At 36.1% G+C, this 24,960-nt stretch overlaps 1 protein-coding gene and 1 long non-coding RNA gene across 2 annotated transcripts; both read right to left on the bottom strand.

The window, feature by feature from the left end:
* Window positions 1-89: 89 nt before the first annotated feature.
* On the bottom strand, window positions 90-1,486 carry LOC125587828 (FCS-Like Zinc finger 1-like). Its single transcript, XM_048759067.1, has 2 exons — window positions 840-1,486; window positions 90-715 (listed from the first exon to the last, which is right to left on the bottom strand). Exons 1-2 carry the CDS (start codon window positions 1,391-1,393, stop codon window positions 523-525), a joined length of 747 nt encoding a protein of 248 aa, XP_048615024.1. The 5' UTR covers window positions 1,394-1,486; the 3' UTR covers window positions 90-522.
* Window positions 1,487-17,630: 16,144 nt separating this feature from the next.
* Window positions 17,631-23,297, bottom strand: LOC125589280. The gene is made up of 2 exons (XR_007325467.1): window positions 21,456-23,297; window positions 17,631-21,369 (listed from the first exon to the last, which is right to left on the bottom strand). It is a non-coding gene; the product is annotated as an uncharacterized LOC125589280 (long non-coding RNA).
* Window positions 23,298-24,960: the final 1,663 nt, after the last annotated feature.

Genomic DNA, 24,960 nt, shown 5'->3' with positions numbered 1-24,960 from the left:
GCGTAGTTACGTTGGTAATAGCTCTTGTGACTACAGCAAAAAAAACTGATACTATCACTCAATATCTAATATCAAAACACAAAGCATGGTTTGCCAGAACATAGAATAAAGTGTATAAATTTTAATACCTTGTATATGTTTTCATGGTTGAACATGTAAAACTGTCACATATGTATTTGTTTTCTTACCCAATAGATACACGAGAAGATTACTCAAGCATGCCCCATGGACTTTATAACTCACACAGGCATATACAATTTCTCTCTTCTCATATACTCCCAAAACTTTCAAGTTAAAAAAAAAGAAAAGAAAACTAGTGAAGAAGCTGATGGATCTTTAGCTTTCCCTGAAACTTCAAGCTAAAGTAATCTTCAGATTTAGAAAATATCAAAAGAGAATCCCAAAACCAGATTCGACACTTTAAGACACAATCTCACTTCTTCTTTTGTTTTTGTCTTTTTGTTTTCCTTTTTTATTATTATTATAATTATAATTCCCAAACTCATAATCAGATTCAGAATCTCAAGCAGCAGCAATAGTTCCGTTGTGACATGCATAACCACGAGATCTAGTTGGAGAAGAAGAAGAGCTTCTTTGTTCTTTTCTCCTCATTGCTGATTTCACAGAATAAGACAGACTCTGTTTCTTCTCTTTTGCTTCATCTCTCTCTATCTGTTCTTGTCTACACTCTTCACTGCAAAACGGCACGTCTCCTCTGCAATTTACACACACAATCAAAACTTTGAATCAGACCCATGAATTATTTGCATGGCTAATGAGAAAAAAACAAATTCTTTTCGATTAAAAGGCGAATCTGATGCATAGATCTAAAAGTGTACCTGTACATGTAGATGTCTCTGTTATCACCGAGTGGTTTCTGACAGAGGAAACACGAATCCAAGAAATGAGGCTGTCGATTATCGAATCTGAAATCATGGAATCTTCCAGAAACTGCGGATCTCGGAGAGGAAACAGAGTATTGATGGTGATAATAGCTTGGATGGTTGTAGTTGTTGTAATAGGAGTTAGTGTTTTTGCTGAAACTGTTCATTCCGACGTAAGAGAAAGGACTTGGAACGATGCCGTTTTGTGAGTTTACCTTGTTACCAGAACACCCAGCTTCCATCTCCGATAAAGAAGAAGCCAACTTATCTTCTTCTTCGATGAAATAAGGCTTCCTCTCTGAAACCTCCATGTTTCTGATTTTGAGAGAGAGAGAGAGAGAGAGAGAGAGAGGTTTTGTGGGTAGAATTTGCGAGGAAAGTGTAAGTGCGAGGGCTTTTATAGCAAATAAAAGACACTTTTGTTTCTCTGGGGGTTTAATATAGGGGAAGTAAGAAATTAGGGGGCCAGTTTTGAGAAATAGAGAATCTGTGAGTAAAAAAACTTTCATTCTATAGATCTGATCCTAAATGTATAAAAAAATAGTTCTAGAAATAGTTTTATTGACACAAAGAATAAATTAAAGCGTTTGTGTTAAGATTTGAGAGAAGGTTTGTGAGAATGTGTTGTGTATTTCTTATTGCTTACACCACTATATATAATGGTTCATACAAGGTGGAGTCAAAGAGAGAATTGATTACAAAAATACTTTACATAATGACATGGTCAAACTCATAAAGACTAAGGTTGAATGGGTCTTCCATGTGGCTGGATGTAAACTTTCAATGGACTTTAGTCTTGAACTTGTATGATCTAGGTTATGGACCATCCACTTCATGATTCATAACACTCCCCCTTGGATGCCATAACCATATAGGACTTGTAACATGCTAATATTGCCTCATTAAAACTTCTCCCGGAAAAACCCAAAACCCAATGTGGTAAAAGGGAAACCAGAGAAAGGAAAAATAGTACAACACACATTACTCCCCCTGATTTGGACATCACTGAAGGTCCTTGGGTCTTCGCATGCAAATCTGCTGCGTGAGCTTCCTGAATGTGCTGGTGGGCAATGACTTGGTGAAGAGGTCGGCTGAGTTCTCACTAGACCGGATCTGAAGGACGTTGACCTCTCCAGCTTTCTGCAACTCATGAGAAAGAAGAACTTGGGTAGAATATGTTTGGTTCGGTCACCTTTGAAATACCCGTCTTTGAGTTGAGCAATGCATGCAGCATTATCTTCATATATGATGGTCGGACCATTGTCCTTGACCATTCTACTATCTGATCGGATGTGTTGGGTCATAGACCTCAACCATACACACTCACGACTTGCCTCATGCATGGCAAGAATTTTTGAGTGATTAAATGAAGTGGCTGCTATAGTTTGTTTCATGGAACGCCATGATATAGTAGTACCACCATGAGTGAACACATAACCGGTTTGGGATCGACCATGGTGTGGATCAGATAAGTAGCCTGCATCTGCAAAGCCTACCAAACCATCTTTGGTTTCATTGGTATAAAATAGACCCAAATCCTTAGTTCCTTGTAGGTAACGTAGGATATGTTTAATTCCGTTCCAGTGCCTTTGGGTCGGACAAGAACTAAATCTTGATAGGAGGTTTACGGTAAAACATATAGCTGGTCTAGTGTGGCTAGCCAAATACATTAATGCTTCTATGGCACTGAGGTATGGCACTTCTGGACCCAGGATATCCTCATCGTCCTTCTTAGGACCGAATGGATCCGTGTCCAAATCAAGGGATCTCACGACCATTGGACTGGTCAATGGGTGAGCCTGGTCCATATAAATTCTCTTGAGTACTTTTTCAGTATATGCCATTTGATGCACAAGGATTCCTCCTTTCATGTACTCAAGTTGCAACCCCAAACAGACTTTGGTTTTACCTAGATCTTTCATTTCAAACTCTTTCTTGAGATATTCAACTGTTTGGGCGATTTTCCCAGAGGCAACATACACTGCTATGATAACAAATCCATTGTTTGCAAACTTCTTTATAAAGATACATGGACTGATAGGATCGTTCTTATAGCCTACTTTGGCAAGGTATTCGCTTAAACGATTATACCACATTCGACCACTTTGCTTAAGTCCATATAAGGATTTGTTCAGCCTTATGCAGTGTTCTTCTCGAGAACCTTTGTTAGCTTTAAGCTCAATACCCTCTGGTAATCTCATATATATTTCATTATCCAGTGGACCATAAAGGTATGCGGTTACAACATCCATCAACCGCATATCCAAATTTTCTTTGATGGCCAGACTTATTAAAAAGCGAAATGTAGTTGCATCCACCACAGGGGAGTATGTCTCCTCATAATCGATGCCTGGTATTTGTGAGAATCATTGTGCTACAAGCCGTGCTTTGTATCTTACAATTTCACCATGTTCATTTCTCTTCCTCATAAATACCCACTTATATCCCACTGGATTAATGTTAGAAGGCGTCAGGATAATCGATCCAAAGACATTCCTTTTCTTTAATGATTCTAACTCCATGTTTATGGCTTCTTTCCATTTGAGCCAATCAGATCTTTGAGTGAACTCTAGAATAGACGTGGGTTCATGATCCTCATTTAAGTCCATCATATCAAGGGCTACTTTATAAGCAAATATATCATCGATGTCGACATCTTTTCGGTTTCATCTTGTCCCAGACATAAGATAATTAATTGAGATCTCATCATTAGCACCTTCAGTACCATGAGGCTCGGCGTCCCGAGTCTCATTGGTTGGTACCTTAGGCTTGTCTGACAATCTATGACCTCGGTTTCTTTTGCACCTTTCTTTAATTTTCGAGGTCCTTTATCTTTGGAACCAATTGGTCTACCATGTTTGAGACGTGCCTTAGACTCTGTAGCCACTTGATTGTGTCCATCATGGACATCAATACTTATTGGTGCATTACAAGCTGGTATATAGGACTTAGTCACTCTTTTCGGGTCAGCAAAGGAATCAGGCAATTGATTAGCTAGCTTTTGCAAATGAATTAGTTTCTGGACCTCTAAATCACATGATTGAGTCCGAGGATCTTGCCATGATAAGGATGTTTGATTCCATTTTATTGTTTTGCCCAACTTGTTATTCTCTCCCCCTAATGTTGGGTACTCAGATTCATCAAAATGACAATCTGCATATCTGGCCTTAAGCAAATCTCCTGTTGTTGGCTCAAGATATTTAATAATGGTGGGAGAGTCAAATCCAACATATATTCCCATCCTCCTTTGAGGTCCCATTTTTGTTCTCTGTGGTGGTGCAATAGGAACATACACAGAACATCCAAATGTTTTGATATGGGACACGTCTGGCTCATGACCTGAGAGTAATTGGGATGGAGAATATTTGTGTTCACTAGATGGCCTTATGCGTATCAATTCAGCAGCATGTAATACCACATGTCCCCAAGCTGATACTGGAAGCTTCGACCTCATGAGTAATGGTCGAGCTATGAGTTGGATTCTTCTAATGAAGGATTCGGCCAATCCATTCTGTGTATGTACATGTGCCACGGAGTGTTCCACACTTACCCCCATGGACATACAATAATCATTAAAAGCTTGGGAATTGATTTCATTAGCATTGTCAAGACGAATAGTTTTAAGTGGAAAATCTGGAAAGTAGGCTCTCAGTCTTATGATCTGGGCCAGTAATCTAGCAAATGCCAGGTTTTTAGTGGATAATAAACAAACATGCGACCATCCGGTCGATGCATCAATGAGGACCATAAAATATCGAAATGTCCCACAAGGTGGGTGTATTGTCCACATATATCTCCTTGAATCCTTTCCAGAAAGTTTAATGTTTCCTTAACCACCTTTTGATGGCCTTATTATTAGTTTCCCTTGTGAGCATGGAACACATGGGAAGCTCTTAGGGAGAATTTTCCTATCTTTCAAGGAATGGCTAGTTGAGTTCAAGAGTATTTTACGCATCATAGCCGAACCAGGATGCCCGAGCCTGTCGTACCATTGGTTAAAGGCTTCTCTGAACTCTTTAGTCATTGTGACATTAACCTCGATCAAGTTTATATGGGCACAATAAAGGCCCATAGATATAGCAGGGATAGTCTCTAGGACTTTCTTATGGCCTTGGGTATTTTCATAAATCAAAAGGAATTCTTTCTTTCCCTCGCCCTTAGTTTCAACATGTAGACCATTCATACGAATGTCTTTGAAACTTAACAAATTTTTCTTTGATTTAGGAGAATATAATGCATCAGAAATTTCTAGATGCGTGCCATTAGGCATCATTAAGTGGGCCTGGCCATGGCCTTCAATAAGACTGACCGTGCCTGCTATAGTATTGATATTGGCACTTCTTAGGGTGAGGTTAACAAAATATCTTTTGTCTTTTAATATAGTGTGGCTTGATCCACTATTCACCATTAGCATGTTCTTGTCTTCTTTCATTTCTGAAAAATAGACAAGGATCATCATCTTAGACATTTCTTAAGTATAAGAATGTTTCATTTGGCTTTGTTTAAATGTTCTTAGGAAGTTTAACTGGATATATAAAATCAAATTTATTTCATAGATAGAACTTTATTTCAAAGTAGTAGAACAAAAACATAAAGCCAAAGGGAAATGCAAAGACAAAAGCAACATGATGTTGAAATTTTAATTGGCCTCTTTAAGGATATCTGAAGTCTCAAATTCAGTCTGATCATCATTGTCATGGGCTTGAACATCCTCATGGTCGAGATCATTCTCATCATTATGATGGACCCAATGGGCCACAGGGTTCTTTCCCTTTATGCTCTCTTGGTAGAGTTTAACAAGATGACTGGGAGTTTTGCATTGGTTGGCCCAATGATTGGTCATCCCACACCGATGGCAAGAAGATTTGGTCGAGCCATGGGTTTTGAAGTCGGACTTATACCCACGGCTAGGTTGATACCCTCGGCCATTACCTCGACCATATCCTCGGCCTCGGCTATGACCAAGGTGTTCACGTGGCTGAAACCCACAGTCACGTGGTTGAAACCCACAGTTACGACCTTGCCATCTTCCACGGCCTTTCATACGGCCATGGTTTGACTCTTTCTTTGGAGACTCATCTTTTGGCTCTCTGGCCGCATGTGCCTCAGGTAATGCCTTAGCACCAGGAGGCCTCATCTCACTATTCCTCATAAGTAACTCATTGTTTTGCTCAGCCAGCAACAAACAAGAGATCAAATTTGCATAGGTGGAGAAACCCTTTTCTCGGTATTGTTGCTGAAGCAAAACATTGCTTGTGTGGAATGTAGAGAATGTCTTCTCTAACATGTCAGCATCAGTGATAGTCTCTCCACACAGTTTCAACTTTGAGACTATCTTGAATAGAGCCGAGTTATACTCATCCACAGACTTAAAATCTTGGATCCTTAGGTTCCTCCAATCATATAGGGCCTTTGGTAAGAGCACCGTCCTCTGGTGATCATATCTGGATTTCAGTTCTGTCCAAAGGTCCAGAAGATTCTCAACAGTGAGGTATTGGTCTTTGAGACTTTCAGCAAGGTGATGGCGTATGATTAAGATCGCACTGTATCTATCCTTCTCAGATGACTCATTGCCATCAGTGATACAAGCACCAAGGTCTTTGGATTTCAAGATGATCTTGGTATCAAGTGCCCATTGAAGGTAATTGTCTCCTGAGAGATTGAGGGCAGCATACTAAAGATTGTTGATTTTCGACATCTGAATCAAATAATCCATAAAGGGATAAGGATTCATAATAAGATGATCAATGGGGATTTTGAATGTTTGAAATGTTTTTATATTTTTCAATCATCACTAACAAAATTCAATCATAAAAATCGATTTCAAGGTTGGTTTTAATAATAACTATGTGATCAAATAATAACTTTATAATCAAATGTTTTCAAAACAAGTATTTAAAATTTATTATATGATATACTAATTTAAAAAACTTGATTATTGTTTATAATATTTGAAATAAATATTTACTTTAGTCAAAGATTTTCATTTAAACAATCATAAAAGTTTTTCAAAAAAAAATTTCAGTTTTCAAAATCAAACATCAATGGTCAAAGATTTTCATTTAATGGGTTTTAATATTTCATTTATTCTGATTTTGACTGATCACAAAAGATCAAAAACGATTTTGGCTTTAGGGTGATGATGATTGTTTTATTTATTTATTTATTTATTTTTTTTGAATTTTGGATATTGGATTTTGCTGGTTGTGAAACCAAGCAAGAGAAAAAGTTTGATGTGTGTAATGGCCGATTTTATTTGGCAAACATCACATCAGTTTGGATTGAGGATTTTGATGGGGGTTTTTGATTAGGCTAGATTATACATTCATGATTTTACATCTGGTAATTAGGCCAATCAAAGGATTGAATCATGGGTTTTTTAATTTTTCATCAAATCCGGAAACATGGATGACAAAAGGAGAGAGGAGCAGCCGATTTTATGAATGGCTTTTAGCTAAGGGGATTTGCAATCTTTCAATAATTTTTGTTTATGATTCAAAAGGTTCTTAGAATCATGATTCATATAGATCATGGATTCAAGATTAATATTTGAGATGATTTTAGATCTACAGATTTTTCTCTTTTATAATATCTATAGATTTCTATTGTTTTATAAGTTTTAGGATTCATATAAAATTCAGATTCATATAGATCTTTATAATCAATAAAGTCTAAGTCTTTAGATTTTAGGGTTAGATTATTTTACCTTTTCACCACAAGGATTCTGAATGGACCACCTTAAGAGAGAGAGGAAGATGATCCGCGGATAGTGGAGAGAGGTGGAGAAGTGGCCGGCGTGGGGCTGGCCGGAGGAGAGGAGGTCGCCGGCGGAGAGCTTGCTCAGGTGGAGAGAGCTTCGTGCTGATAACGTGTTAAGATTTGAGAGAAGGTTTGTGAGAATGTGTTGTGTATTTCTTATTGCTTACACCACTATATATAGTGGTTCATACAAGGTGGAGTCAAAGGGAGAATTGATTACAAAGATACTCTACATAATGATATGGTCAAACTCATAAAGACTAAGGTTGAATGGGTCTTCCATGTGGCTGGATGTAAACCTCCAATAGACTCTAGTCTTGAACTTGTATGGTATAGGTTATGGACCATCCACTTCATGATTCATAACAGTTTGAAAATATATTTGGGTGTGATTGCACTACAAGAAAACAGGGGGATTCTGATGGCCAAAATCGTCGGAAATTCGTCGGAAAAGGCCTATTCCGACGAATTTCTGACGAAGGAGTTTGTTGGTATCATTTCGTCGGAAAAAAAGAATTCGTCGGAATTTCGTCAGAACTTCCGACGACTTTCTGACGAATACCGAGAAATGACATTCTGACGAACTTCCGACAATATTCCGATGCGGACACACGAGACCAGAGTTCATCGGAAAAACTATATACCGACGGAGACGGATCCTCCGAAGATTCCGACGAACTAAGTCCTCGGTAAATACCGACGGACTATGATTCGTCGGTAAATACCGACGGACTATTATTCGTCGGTAAATACCGACGGACTATGATTTGTCGGTAAATTCCGACGAATAGAGTCCGTCGGTATTTACCGACGAATCATATTCCGTCGGTATTTACCGAGGACTTAGTTCGTCGGAAAATGTCAATTTTAATACGAATTAGTTTTGCATTTTTATATATATTTTTTATATGAAAAATTAATTAATAAATAAAAAAATCTGAAATTTAAAACTAATAATATTATAGAATTTAAATTCATACAAACCGAAATAGAAAAAAAATATTCAGAAAATTTAAAATTCATGCAAAACGAACAAAAAAACATTCAGACAGTTTTAAAAAGCTGAAAAAAAACTAAGAACTCGAAGACATCAAACGATCTAGCTTCTGCATTATCTCGGCGTTGAACTTCTTCTGGGATGCCAGCTCAGCAAGGATAGTGGCATTCTCCGAACGGATAGTGGCATTCTCCGAAAGGATAGTGGTGTTCTGCTCCTCCAATGCCCCAATCCGTTCATCTTTGTCATGTAGCTCCTCGAGAATCATGGGATCGGCATACGGAGCTTGCGAAGAAGACGCCGGATACGAAGAAGCACGGCGGGCCAACCCAACTAAACGGCCTCCTTTCCTTTTAGGAACCGCCTACAAAAATATTTAAAGTTAGTAAATATAGACAAATTAGTAATCGACATTATAAAAAAAATATATTAATAAAAAAAATTACCTTTTCAACCATCTCATTTATTTGCAATAGGGACAAGTTGGTTGAAGCTCCCGTAGAATCGCCGTCATCAGAGAGAGGCTGAGATTGAGTTGCTATTTCAGCTTCCACCAAATCAACGACACCTTTGATCACGGGATCCTGAATTTGACCCGTCTTCTTGTTAGTGTGAGCCACCTTAATGAGTTGGAGACGATCAACGGGATTACCGTCATTTTCTTCGATCTAAAAAACCGCCATTATTAGCCAAAGAATATATAAAATATTTATTTAAAAAATATAAAGATAAATAATTAAAAAAAACTTACAAGTTCATCTTCCTTAGTAGACATAGAGCAAGCGCCGAGGTTGTGCACATACATACCTTTCCCGCCACGATCGCTCTTCCGGTTCTTGGAGTTCCTAGAAGACGTCTCTGCAGTTTCTTCCTTCTCCCAATGAGCTATCAACTGCTCCCACACCGTCCCGTTGATGAACCGTGGCCTCTTGTTCTTCTGCCAAACTGTCTTCCACGCGTTTATCTGCTTCGTATAAGAGTCCATGGCTTTTTCGTTGAATTTCTTACGGACTGTTTCCGTGAGATCGGAGTGCCAGTTGAACTCTTGCTACAAAAAAAACATAATTTAATAAGTAAATATATTTTAAAAAATGTAAATACTTTAAAAAAATGAAGAGTTTACCGCAAACTGACGAAACCACAACTCTCGTTCTTCGAAAGGAATCACACTCCACTTTGAATATCCAAAACGAAGCATGGAGTACATCATCTGGTTGATGCTCCTGCTAATACCATTTTTCGACTTGGTGAACCTTTAAAAATATACAAGTTAGTTAACAAGTTAATTAATGGAAAAAAACATAATACTACAAATTAAAAAAATACTAACCAAGTGCTATGTCCTCGTCGTGGGTTGGGATGGAGAACCGGGAGATGCTCTCGACCTGGTTGTTGAACCAATAGATCAACTGGCATGACCCCCGGATCCTGTTGAGCAGCAGCGGGAGGGGCAGCGGGAGCTGGAGCGGGAATATATGCGGGAACCGAGTTTTGTTCGTGAGATGATCCCGATGCACGGGAACTGCTCACCGAACTACGTCGAAGACGGGCTGCGGGGCGGGGTACATCCTCGGACCTAAAAAAAAATTAATACATCAAAAATCTTTTCAAATCATTTCTATTTTTAATGTTTTCATTTATATATTTACAAAAGGTTTTATAAACGTTTAAAAAAAACAATTAAACCTTTTATTATACATAGTTTATTACTGGAAACTTATAAAAAATTATAAAATTTTTATAATTATAGAAAAATGTTGTTAAATATTTTTAAAATTTTTAAAAAACGTTTTATTATACATAGTTTATTACTGGAAATTTGAAAAAAATTATAAAAAAACAATTAAATTTATGTATACAAAATTATAAAAATTTTATAATTATAGAAAAATGTTGTTAAATATTTTTAAAATTTTAAAAAAACGTTTTATTATACATATTTTATTATTGGAAACTTGAAAAACGTTTTTAAAAATCAAAAAACGTTTTAAAAACAGTAAAACGTTTTGAATTTTAACAAAAACACAAAATAATTCCAAAAAAAAACTTAAACAACAATCCAAACAACAATCATAACTTATATATCCTAAACTATCCATTCAATCCTAAAATTTTCAATCAAACAACCTAAAATCCGAGATCTAACTTCCAAAACCCTAAAAAATTGGGATAAAACAAGGTTGGGATGATTCTTACATGATTTGGGGTTTGGGGAAGAGATATGAGGGTGAGAAGATGATTCGCCGGTGATGGGGGATCGAGAACGGCCGGAATCGCCGTGAAAGGGAGAGAAATCGCGGAGAGAATTGAGAGAGAGCCGGAGGCGGAAATAACGAAGAAGGAAGAAGAAGGGTAATTATATTTAACAATTCCGACGGACACGGGTTCGTCAGTATTCCGTCGGTATCATTAAATATATACCAATTGGCGGTTCGCGAAAATTTCACGCGGTTTGGTTTTCCCGGGTAAATTAAAATTCCGACGAAATTAAGTTCGTCAGTATATTCCGACGGAATACTGGCGTCCTTTCTGCATCAAAATCCCTAAACTGCTTCAACAAATCTTCCCCACTAACTTCCTCAGGTGGACCATCAAACACCTGCTTGTTCTTCGTAAACGAAGTCTTACTCCTGCGGTATGGATGATCAGGTGGAAGAAATCGTCTGTGACAGTCAAACCAACACGTTTTCCTTCCGTTCTTTAGTTGGAAAGCATCTGTGTCATCTTGACAATATGGACATGATAGCCTCCCATGTGTTGTCCATCCAGATAACATACCATATGCTGGAAAGTCACTTATTGTCCACATAAGTACTGCCCGCATCTGAAAGTTTTCTTTGCACGAAACATCGTATGTCTCAAAACCGTGCGCCCATAGTTGTTGCAACTCATATATCAGTGGTTGAAGAAACACATCTAGTGATCTTTTAGGATGATCTGGACCGGGGACGAGAATTGAGAGAAACAAAAACTCTCGTCGCATGCACAAGCTCGGCGGTAAGTTGTACGGGGTCACGATAACTGGCCATAGAGAATACTGTCTTCCATGCTTTCCAAACGGGCTGAAACCATCAGTAGATAATCCAAGATAAACATTTCTTCTCTCTTCCGCAAATTCTGGATATGTTGACTGGAAATGTTTCCAAGCCTTCGCATCTGAAGGATGTCTAATCTCACCATTTGTGGAATGCTCTGCATGCCATCTCATTGCTTTTGCTGTGCGCTCACACTGATACAACCTCTTCAATCTTTCCGTCAAAGGCAAATACCACATTCTTTTGAACGGGATCGGAACTCTTCCTCTCGTCTCCTGATAACGAGGTTTCCCACAAAATTTGCATACATTTCGTGTCTCATCCGCTCTCCAGTAGATCATGCAGTTGTCAATACATACATCTATCACTTCGTACGGTAGTTGAAGACCGGCTACAAGTTTCTGAACCTCGTAGTATGAACCCGGTGCAAGGTTATCCTCAGGTAGAATACCTTTGACAAAATCAGTAATCGCATCCATACATTCTTCAGCCAAATTATAGTCTGTCTTAATACCCATTAATCTAGTTGCAGATGATAAGACTGAATGACCATCTCTACAATTTTGATATAAAGGTTGTTTTCCTGCATCTAACATATCAAAAAATCTCCTAGATTCGGGATTTGGTTCTTCCCCTCTATAATGATCATGTACCATCTGCTCAGTACCTACACCATAATCTATATCCGTTCTAGGTTCTTCTAACCTAATATCAGGCTGAAGTTCACTAACAGGCTGAGGTTCGCTAGTACTACCATATTCATAACCAGTTTCCCCATGAAGGTACCAAACTTTATAATTACGTGAAAACCCTTTCATATACAAATGAGTCCAAACATCAAATTCTTTTATAACCTTATTATTATTGCAAGTAGAGCAGGGACATCTTAACATACCACTTTTTGCATCCGGTTGCTGTTGAACAAGCCTCATGAATTCTCCAATCCCTTGAACGTATTCTTCCGTAAGCAAATTAGTGTTGGGATCCAAATGAGGTTTATCCATCCACGAACGATAATAAGCTCCTGAAGACATGATTTTCACGGAATTGTTATGACTAAAGAGAAAGAAGAGAGAATGAGGTGTGAATGAGTTGAATGAGGAGGGGTTGCATTTATAGGAAATTGCTTACGGACATCCGACGACTTTCCGACGGAATACCGACAGATATAAAGCATTCCGTCGGAATTTCGTCAGTATTTTCCAATCTCGAACGGCTATAAAACGGTCATATATATTTGTCGGCAACGGTCACTTGGTTCGTCGGAAATTCGTCGGAAAATTCCGACGGAATACCGACGACCGTAACGGTTATATCTTTTCATCGGAATATCGTCGGAAATTTGACGGAATATTCCGACAACTTTTCGACGACTACAACGGTTATATTGTTTATCGGAATGTCGTCGAAAAGTCGTCGGAATATTCCGACGACCCTTGTTTTCTCGGAAAGTCGTCGGAATTAGCCGACGGAATTCCGACGACTTCAGATTTTTTGTTTTCGTCGGAAATCGGTCAGAATTCCGTCCAAAATGTCCGACGCCTTTGACGTCCGTCGGAATCTCCGTCGGAATTCGGCGTGTTTTCTTGTAGTGTTGTATAGTATTAATAGCGTTAACTTTTTGGTGAAAAAGGTTTTTACTCTCAGTCAGCTCATAATTCACCAGTCAAGTGAAAATAAATTTTATCATTTTTACTCTCCGTACTGTTTGAATAAAGGTAAACATACCATTTGATTGTCTCAGTGGAAATACAGGTAAGACTGACTTTAATTTTGTTTCTTATTTTATTCATACACTTTTTCTCTCAGTTACACTGATATATTGTTTCTTTCAATTAATTTACTCCAAGTTCCTCCGGTTTTTACCAATCATAACCAATATAGTTTTAGAGGAACTTTCGAGAGAGCTTGGTTAAAACTTAAAAGTAAAATTCGCTTTCCACATTTTTCTTTTTTAATTCAATTATTACTTTGTCTTTTCCGATGGAACAGTTAAAATTAAGGAAATCATCCTAATCTATAGTCAGCCTAATCTTTGACCGCCTCTCTCTCCTATACGGATGCGGTCTTGGTCTTGGGCCAGACGCGGTCCGTTCTTCCTTTGGCTTGGTTACTAGCAATCCACATTATTCATAACACTCCCCCTTGGATGCTATAACCATATGGGCTTGTATCATGCACGATGTTGCCTCGTTAAAACCTCTCTAGGAAAACCAAAAATCCAAGGTGGGAAAAATGGAAACCTTAGACAGGAAAAAGAGTACAACGCATGACACTCCCCCTGATGAAGGCATCACTGAAGATCCTTCAGCCGGCGCATCCCTATCTGATGAACCAGCTTCTTGAATGTTGAGGTTGGCAGAGACTTGGTGAAGAGGTCGGCTGAGTTGTCACTGGATCGAACTTGAATTACTTGAACCTCCTTTGCCTTCTGCAAGTCATGGGTGAAGAAGAACTTGGGCAGGATGTGCTTTGTCCTATCTCCCTTGATGTATCCTTCCTTGAGCTGAGCAATGCACGCTGCATTGTCCTCGTACATGATTGTTGGCTCTTCTTTCTCTTGTCCCACGGCCAGACCACTCTCTCTTAAGACATGGCCGGTCATGTTCCTCAACCAAACAAGCTCACGGCTTGCTTCATACATAGCTATGATCTCAGCGTGATTGGACAATGTGGCCACTAAGGTTTGCTTTGTGGAACGCCAGCATATTGCAGGTCCACTGTGTATAAACACATAACCTGTTTGAGATCTAGCCTGGTGTGGGTCGGACAAGTACCCAGCATCTGCATATCCAACCAAGCTCTCTCCTGGCCGGTCGGTGTAGAACAAACCAAGATCTTTTGTTCCTTGCAGATATCTGAACAAATGTTTCACTCCGTTCCAGTGCCTTAAAGTCGGACATGAACTGAATCTAGACAGTAAGCTCACGGCAAAGCTGATGTCCGGTCTAGTATGACTAGCCAAGTACATTAAGGCCCCAATGGCACTTAGATAAGGCACCTCCGGCCCGAGTGCTTCCTCGTCTGGCTTCTTAGGTCCGTATGGATCCTTCTCAAGGTCTAAGGTCTGTTTGAACAATTCACGTTTGTCTTGTTTTAGTATTCGTTTTTCCAGTAAATTCATATAGAATTTTTGAAGGATAAATTAAATAGCTAAATTATAGAACATGTTTAGGTGAATAATTTCGTAAATTAAAGCCAAGTTAAAACCTTGTAATTAATTAATAGCAAGTGATTGCATAATTTGATTAAAATGTATAAAATATACAGTGGATAAAATAGTATATAGTTACATATATTGAGGTTTATGTGTATTTGTTTTTATGATAATTTTATAATGCTTAAAGAGATTTGCACACAAATTCTACAAAGATTCAGTAATTTGCATGCATGAAAAAAACACAGGCTCAAGTGTGAAACCCAGCTCCTGACCATGCGAAATGACGGTGCCTTATTTTCTTTACTTATGGAACCTAAGAGATTCGTAATGATAATCTCTCTCTATTTTTTTACGCAATCTTCATTCTCTATTTCTTCTTTATATATCTAAATCTCAACCTTTTTTTGTAAATTTCAAAAAAATTCTAAATTCGATCTAAGAACTTTTATCTTTCCTCAACTTGTTCATATTCGAGGTGAAAAACAAGTTTCTTTGTCTTTGGTCACATGCATGAAAACATATTAGTTTTGGATTTGATTATATGGCGGCACATGGACATGTCTTTGGAAGAATCGAATCGACCATTTGTTTTTCTACATGTAAGAATTGATCCCAAAGGGAACAAATTAACAATAAAAAACGAGTCAACTCTCTAAGGTTCTCATCTTCTTCTTCCTTTTGTGGTTTTAATTTGGTTAAACCAAGTCTTCTGATACGGTGTCGGATTGGAGCGAGTTTGTGACTGGAGTGAAGGAAGTTGAGCTTGTGTGCTCATAAAAAGAGCTAAAAAATTGATGTATTGTAGTTCAATAGATTATATTTGATGATTCTTGTCTAGAAAACAAACAGAGAATATATGTATATATTTAGCCGGCTAAAATATATATGTTTTTGTATTCATTTTCCTTGATTTTGTTTTGTATAATGTTAACTTAACTCTTTTTTTGAAACAAGATAAGATTAACTTATATATATACTATTCATATACATGATATGTAAGTTAGCCGGTTATAATGTAATATTTTGGATCATTCGGAAATTAGCCGGTTATATTATGATTTATATGGATATTTTATATGTTAGCTTATATCTAGATTTGAAATACCAGATAATCTGATAGACTATAGTTTAAGAGACAATAGTTGCTGGTTATTTAAATTAGTGGTCGGTTATTTCTAATAGTTGATGGTTAATTAAGTTAGTGGTCGGTTATCTTTTGTTTCTAATAATATAATATGTATGTGTCTTTATTGATATAACATATGTCTGATGATACACTAAAATTGTGTCTTTAGTACTGCAAGCTAACAGTGTAGATGTAGTATTTGAGATTCAATTCTAGAGGAGCAGTTTACACTTTATCTTTATGGGATCAATATTAAGCTTAAACAATATGGGAGTTTTAAAGGTTGAGAAATCGTAAGAACAAGTAACAGATTGGTTTGGTGTTTTCAATTTATTAAAGAGCTAGCCTAGGGTGAAGGATCGGGTGTCAAACGATCATGAGCCAACAATCTATTCAAGGTTTTATTAAGCCCGAGTCTAGAACTCAAATTACACAAGTAGATCGATCCACTTTCGTGGTATCTCTCCTTTCATCAATCAGTCTTAATACCTAAACTCTCGTTTGGATTAAAACATGAAGACAAACAATAAGCACAAATTTGATTAGTTCACAAATTGCCCTAACATCTACTTTCGCTGGTTAGGGACAAGCTGCCCATTCATGTTGTTTCTAGCAACCTAAGCACTTTTGATGATTAGATTAAACCTAGGTTCAAACAATAAATAGCTAGTTTAATGCAGGCAGTAAGCATAACCATGAATGGAGACAATCAATAATGAACCTTATTTGGTTTTAGCTCATTGATCTAAACACCCTAACACCCTAGAGTAAGCAGGCAGATTACTCTGCCATGGACAGAGAAAACATAGAGATAACAGATGAGGAAAACATGTATGAATCAATAATAAAAAAAAACAAAGAGAGTTTAGAAATATTTTCCAAAGGATGTAGAGATTCTTCTCCCTAAACAAGAGTACAAATTTTCTCTCTCCAAAATCTCCCCTAAAAGTAACGTAGAATGTCTAGAATAATAAGAAAAGATAGATATGCAGCTCTATGGCGGTCTGGGAGTAAAAAGAGGGAACCCTAGGTAAAATCCCGAAATATTAGAAGTTTTCCTTAAAAATCTCTGTCGCTGGAACATGCACTCGGGTTGCTCCACACGCTCGAGAACAGCCTGCAAGGTTGTTCCGCTCGTGAAAATCTCCAATTCGGGTTCTTTCTGGCTCTTTTGTTCCAGCTAGTCCATCTCCCATCCAGTGCAACTCCAGACCTGTAATAACTCGAAAATGACTAGGAAGACTCGATAAAGACTTGAAAACCAATTAGAAAACATATATACAAGATGTCAAAAACACCATATATTTTAGTGACTATAATGGTTGTAGGTACCTATAATGTTTGTTGGTTATTATCCAGTTATCTCAGTTAACATTCATATCATCTGGTTATCTCCAGTAGTTGCTGGTTATTTTAGTTAGTGGTCGGTTATATTTTGTCTATAATAATATAACACATATATGTCTATAATAATATAACACATCCAAAATCTTGGTAAAACATGGTATTTTTTTGGTCAAAGGTAAAATATAGTATTAATATGTAAAAGAATGGTAATATATCAGAGATACAAGTATACAACATCTTACTATTAAGTTTCAAGTTTCAACAATACTACAGAACAGTGTTTGGTTTATGAATGATATTATTTTCTTACTATTTGTTGCTGGTATTCTTTTCTTTTAAAATGGGAATGAATTGTGAATAGGTTTATGTGGGAAAGATTTGAATGTCTGTGTAATTGTCTGAATTTATCATTTTATTTGCAGAATGGTGAAATACATGGTTTGTAAATTGAGGTCAACAAATTTAAACTATTAAAACAGAAGTACAAAAAAAAATAACCCTGACTTTTCCTAAAAAATTACCATCCTATGCCGTTGCCTTAAGACACAGACGTTTTACATTTATCGCTAACCATAACATCACTAACTTAATAACATTTCAAAAATACTCTTATTTGTACGTAAAAATATTTAATAAAAACGATACCAAGCACATAACACAATCTTATTGTTATTTTTACAAAACTTTCAAATCACATATGTGTTATCTTTAAAACGAATATTCTATATATAATTATGATTTCGTAGTTTCTTTAACTCAATAACATTCCAAAAAATACTCCTATTTTCTACGCAATAACCATAACAAAAACGATATCAATCAATTAACACAACATATTTGGGAAAATTGCCGAAAGAGAACAAAAAAATAACATAGTTGTCCCTATGGTATAAATCCAACCTCAAGTTGTCCCTATAGTATAATGTTTTCCATAATACCAAAAGTAACATTTGATTAATCCCATTAAACATAATTAATTGTATTTAAAAAAAAATGATTCAATGTTGGTTTAATAATCAGAGTGCCTATAGTTTTGGCCGAAGCAGTTTTACCCGGTTTGGTTTTGCTTGAAGGTGCGCATGTATGTTCACCGACATACTTTTTGATAATGAAATATGCAGAATCCTTCAAACACTCTGCTCGAACACACCAATTGCATGCATTATCCTCACATCTAACATACCAAAGCTGTCTATCTGTTTTGATAACCTCGTAGTGAAACTTATGCTTCATTGCACATATCTCGAAAGTGGCCTTCAGCAAAGTTTTGTTCTCAAACAATTGTCCCTTCTTAAAAACATTGAGCAGAGAAAACTTTGACATATTATGGTTGTCCTCTTTGGCCGAGATCATGGTATCAGCATCATAGGCATCCTCATCAACTTCGACTCTTCTAATCTTTTCTTTCTTTTTCTCTCACTGCCTCTCAACAAACACATGAGCTGGTTCGTTCCCCCTATCAACCGAGTTTCCCTCCTCTTCAGCAATACTTGAATCAGCTGGCGACTTGTTAAGATCAAAGTCTGGTTCATTCAGATTCTTACACACAATCGAGTAGAAACACACTTTTGAACAAAACCAACAAAATTCTGAAGCTGTCGATCATTTGCAATGATCACAGGTGGACATGTTGATGTATTGATCAACTCAGTAGGTAGATAACTCAACTCCAAATCGGGTAAGCTATCTTCTTCCATATCAAAATTCTCTAAAACCATTCTTTTAAAAACCTCTAAGGTAGAACTTGATTCCAATAAAAGTAGCCTAGCCCCTTTCTCATCAGCCAAAAAAAACCATCCCGTGGTTGCTCCAAACTCCCAAACACCACATGTTGTATAGATATGCATCATAGAACAAGAGTTTGTGAAAATCACAAGACAAACTATAGAGAAATCATGGGGAAATCATAGATTGGTGAAGAAGAACATTCAAAATCGTTTTTATTTTTATTTTTCACGAAGTAAATCAATGAAAACACGTTTTAGGAAGTTAGAATATTTTTAAAACTGCAACTTCTTTAATTTTCGAAAAAACAGTTTTTTTTTATCCGTAGAAAGCACATTCTACACTGTGTAGAACATAACAAAATTCCAGAATGTAATTTCTACACTATGTGGACGTTCGTGTATGGTTTAGATTTTGCATTCCTGATAACTTAGAATACACCATAAAAGTAGAAACATCGTTCTAAATAAAAGTAGCGATCATTACAAGTAATAGAATTCGTATTCCCCATATTTAGAGTTATAGTAAAAAGTAGTTTGTACGTTCTAAACAAAGTAGATGGATATGTTCATTCTAGAATTCATTTTCTACTTACCCGTTTTGTGTAAAAGCGGAATTCTACTTTTAGTAGAACGTAATTTGAAAACATCATTTATTATGTTTTTCAACCCAAAAAATATGTGTTTGTGTAAATGGGTGTTTTATTAATTATTTATATTTTAATAATTTTTTGATTCTTAAAACTATTTATTTCATTAATTTTAATATATGGAAAGGGTAAAAGGGAGAAAAAATGGTAAAAAATGGATTTATACCATAGGGAAAACTATGTTGTTTTTTTGTTCTATTTCGGCAATTTTCCCATATTTTTATTATGTTTACAAAACTTGCAAATCACTAATCTTTAAAATCCAATACTCTTTATATCATTATGATTTAAAGTTAAAAGAAATGTATATTAAATTCTTGAAAAACGATAATTCTCTTTTGAATTCGTTCAAATTATAACTAACCAAATATTTTGTTATAATTTCTTACTTTACCTACCCTTTCCAAAACCAACTATATGTATATGTATAAAAATATATATATATATATATCATCTCTATTGCATAAAAAGCAAATCATTCTACACAGAAAAACCTAAACATGCTTAAGATTACAGTTCTTACTCCTCTCACAAAACTCATACCTTTTAAAAACTAGTAATTATCAAGTTAAATTCTTACATTCATGGAAGCAACACACATCACTTGGAGGAGATACCTTCGAGATTGTTTTAGCAGACCAATTGGTATCTTATGTTTACAAACGTTTATTACATTCGTATAGTCACTTTCTTCACCTATAATTTTCTTCAGGTTTTTTCAGGTTTGAAATACACACATGTTGGTGGAAGAATGCTGGCTGGTTCGTATGCTTCTGAAATTGTTTATTTAGCTTTATAAACAACTTTTTTTATCATCAAAATTCATTTAAATAAGATGCTTGTCTTTTTTTTTGGACAAATATATTCATTCTCTTTGGTCATTTGAAGCTTTTTTTATATATTTTGGTGTTATATAAGTCCATCATTAACTAAACACAGATATACATCACTCAGTCAAGTGCAAACTAAACATATATAGATAAGGCATGGTTCTTTCAATCTTAAAACTAATTCTGGATGGTCATGAATTAGTTTGGATAGATAAGTAATTACTAACAATGTTCTTCTTTTTTTTTCCGGCAAGGCTGTTGTTTTCATTTTGCAGCTGGATTCATGTAACTTGGTTCTCAAAACGTCTAATATCATGCCAAACATTAAATAGGCTAATATCATAATACGATGATTGTATAAAAAGATTAACAAATAGTTTCTTATTAGTCAATTGTTTCTATAAAACATATGAGACCATTATATCCAACAAACAACACGAAACTAACAAAATATCAAATTGAATAACTTAACTAGAACAATGTTTATAAAATATTATTATTTCCTTTTTAACCTCATATGATGCCAAACTACACAAACGATCTAGCCTAACAAACGATTTCAATTTTAACCAGATTTTTAAAAAATAAATGACTTTAATGTATCTCTATATGAAGGTCCTGTTAATAGTTTTGCACAGGTCGAAATCAGATTTGGTTTGAGAACGTAAGTAAAACAATTAGTTTAGGATTGTATACTAACCGCCTTATTGTTCAGATACAATCAACTGAAGTAATACATAGATAAGCATGATCTCCTTCCATTTGACACAATTGATGTTTGCTTTTGTTGTTGGTTTCTTCTTACATTCTTATTTGTGTAAGAAGAATATATATCTATCTGAAAGTAAAACCCTCTCCTGGAAATAGATACAGTAAACTAAGAAGAATTAAAATCAGTCAGCATAAGAAACCAAAAGCTGAAGGGTTTTAGTTGATTCATTACCAATCTGAGACATGCATGATGTTCGTTTCGGGTTTAGTAACCATATCGGACTTGCTCATCTGATCTCATGTCTTTGATTCCAAACTTCAGACAATCTTCTTGAAAAAAATAAGAAGAAATAATATAGATTAGAAGAAACTAAGCGTTTAAACTCAAAATGTAATAATAGCTATCTGATTAATTATACAATCATAGCCATATTTCTAAAGCGTTTCATAAATCGGATCGGTGAGCAAGGGATCCGGTGAAGATAAAGAGACAAGACAGAGACAGAGAGATTCAAAGTAAAGAATGGAAGTCATTATAACGAAACCGATGGTAACCTACTTTCTGTTTTTTCCCCAGAAAAAAAAAATTGGGTTTGGCCATTACAAATGAACGAGGTCCACAATGTTTGACAATTTCTCTTTTATTTGGCCGAATTTTAAAATATACATTCTAATATAAATAATTTTCAAAGATATACCTAAGTTTATTTAAGTATTACTATAATTTTATCACATTTAATCATATACAAACTACCTAATTTTACAACTAATTTATACATATATCTAAACAATCAAAACATATAACATTGAATTATATTGTTGTAAATTATATCTAAATTCTTAAAGAATAAAATTTGAACTTTAGATACAAACTTCAAATTCAAATAAACATCTTTAGATTTAATAAAATAAAGAGTATACTTAAAACGTAAATATGGTTTGTATTAGTGTTTAATTTGTCAAAATAAAAAGAGCAAGGTTACACACAGTTGAAGAAAAAAAAAATTCCCATTAAGAAATAAGTTCATTAGCGAAACATGAACAAAAAATTTGAGGGCAATCAAGAATGTTACAAACATATAAATATGTGCATTCTAAAATGTTTTTTTAGCAACATTCTGAAATGTTTAAAACAAATAAAATGAAACAAAACAGCCGCGGGGCGCGCGGTTTCAATCCAAGTGATTAAAGGTGAAAACAGATTGTCATCATCCGAAACGAAAAGGCAAAAGTCATTTATTATTTAATATTATTGCATTTTTATATAAATACTCTTTTCATCTTTTCTTTTTGTCAACTATAAATACTCTTTTCTTAACATGGTGAAATAAGGATGTTCGATACGTTACAACCACTTCAAACGTACTTAAAATTCAACAACCATTGACAGCCTTAGTCAATAGTCACCAGCACCATCCCAACTGTTGTTACACCCCAAACTATACTTTATTTCAATTGTTTTGTCAAAAGAAAAATAGAAAGTGATATGCCATATGTGTGTATCACTTAAGTAAATATTTGAGGGACAAAGCTCCTGGTGGATAATTTTTTTTTTGATAGATAAATTTCAAAGTAGTTAATCTAGACTATTTAACGTGCAATATAATATAAGTAAAAAATGTACAAGTATTGGTAGACTTCCCACTTTTTTTTTTGTCGACTGAAACAATACCACCCACTTGTTTCTGTTTTATATTAGAACCTATAAAACTAAATTTCGAATGCAGTTTCTTATTCCAAAATGTTATAAACAATTTTTTTCCCTATGAGCTTGTATATAATTTCGTTAAGTTCTTTTTTTTTATATTTTGAATTGCCCCTGCCAATGATTTTATTACATAAGAAATATCTAAACTTATAATTAGTGACAGTACATATACTGCCAAGCTGCGAATTTCGGTCTTTTACATCAATTTTTTCTCTTGTCTTTTTAAATTTTACTCCTTCCATTTCACTAAAATAAATATTTTAGAAAAAAATTCATAAATATAGTTTTTACGTTTTATATAAAGAACTAGTTGATTTCAGACAATTAATTAGGTTTAATAAATTATTATTCCTTCTGATTTGCAAAAAAGTGTATTGATCTTCTGTTTCAGAAAATCAATTTTTCTCTTGTATCTTGTCTTTTAAATTTGAGTTGATTACTCTTTTTTTTTTTTTTTTTTTTTGACATCAATAAAGAAAACAGACTCATATAGACTCTGTTAACCAAGAGAGTAGCTCTGCATCCATGTGAATGACGAACGACGGTTGAATTCTTGCACTACGTGCTAGTTTGTCCGCCTGTGTGTTCTGCGTTCTTGGTACATAGATGATCTCCGAGCTCTGAAATCCAGTACTAAGGGTCTTTATATCTGTCAAGTAGTTTGCAAACGCTGGCCATTCTTCTGGTTCCGAAACCATCTTCACCAATTGAGAACAATCTGTTGCAAATGTGACCCGAAACTGCCGCAAATTCCGCATACATTCCATTGCCCAGATTAGTGATTCAAACTCTGCATGGAGAGGTGAAAGACTAGCTCTGGTGTTTCTTGCACCCATCAAACCATCAAATCCTGGTAAGGTGCTATACCATCCTTGTCCCGAGAAGATATCGTTTGCCTTCCATGAGCCATCGGAGAAGCACCATCTGCCCGGTCTCACCGGTATGGGAGCCATATCTCTCTGGTGTGCGTCATGTGACTCAGGAATCACCTGTGCATCAGCCCACAGAACAGATTCTGTCTCGGCCTTCCCAAGAGTATCACGAGGATCAATATCCAGATCACTGAATACCTTACTATTCCTTGCTTTCCATATGTACCAAAGTATCCACGCAAATTGATGATCATCCATCTTTGGAGTAACGCGCCAAAATAGATGATCTATGTTTGCGTAGAGTGATTCCGTTGGAAAGATGGCAGGATTAGATGGAATCTTAGAGAGCGCCCATGTCTGAATTGCCGGTGGACATTCAAAAAAGACATGGTTTATAGATTCCTCTGGAGCCCCACATCGAGCACAACAGATATCTCCTTGCATCCCTCTTGCCTGAAAATTTTTCCTAACCGATAGACATCCAGATAATATTTGCCACAGAAAATGTCGTATTTTCGGTGGGCATCGAATTTTCCAGCAGAAGGACTTGAGTGAGTCTACCGTGGGTCCGTAGGTCTCTGCCTGAGATTGCTGATCTGGGTATACCCGCTCCACCTGATAATCTGATTTAACCGTATACCGTCCATTTTTCGAAAAGTGCCATCCATCTCTATCTGCCATCTGAGACCTACTCAGTGGTATACTTGTAATGATTTTCACGTCTTCAGGGTCCACCAAGGTGTGAAGAGCATGTAAATTCCATGAGCGTGAGTCTGGATCTATGAGCGAGTCAACTGTAAGGTCCGGGTAAAGAGAAGATTGCTTTTGATTTGCTGGTCTCGGGCGAGTGGTTGGGAGCCATGGATCATTCCATACGGATATGGTTGATCCTGATCCCACCCTTTTGATTAGTCCTTTGCTTACCAGAGATCTAGCGAAAATAATACTCCTCCACCCATAGGATGGGGAGTAGGAACGAATCGGATCCAGGGGTGATGCATTCCTGTAGTACCGACCCTTAAACACGCGGGCAAACAACTTGTTCGGCTTTTCAATGAGTCGCCATAACTGTTTACCCAGCATTGCTGTATTAAAATCTGTTATGTCCTTAAAACCCAGACCACCCTGTTCCTTAGGCGCACAAATTTTATCCCAGG

The sequence above is a fragment of the Brassica napus genome, chromosome A2 (genome assembly GCF_020379485.1).
Source record: "Brassica napus cultivar Da-Ae chromosome A2, Da-Ae, whole genome shotgun sequence".
NCBI lineage: Eukaryota > Viridiplantae > Streptophyta > Magnoliopsida > Brassicales > Brassicaceae > Brassica > Brassica napus.
Note: the sequence above shows the minus strand (reverse complement) of the source record. Positions and strands in the feature narration are given on the sequence as shown.

Coding starts and splice junctions, on each gene's coding strand:
- LOC125587828 (XM_048759067.1), bottom strand. CDS start 1,393: ATGAAAGTTTTTTTACTCACAGATTCTCTATTTCTCAAAACTGGCCCC. Junction 716..839: donor AGAGACATCTACATGTACAG/GTACACTTTTAG, acceptor TGTAAATTGCAG/AGGAGACGTGCCGTTTTGCA.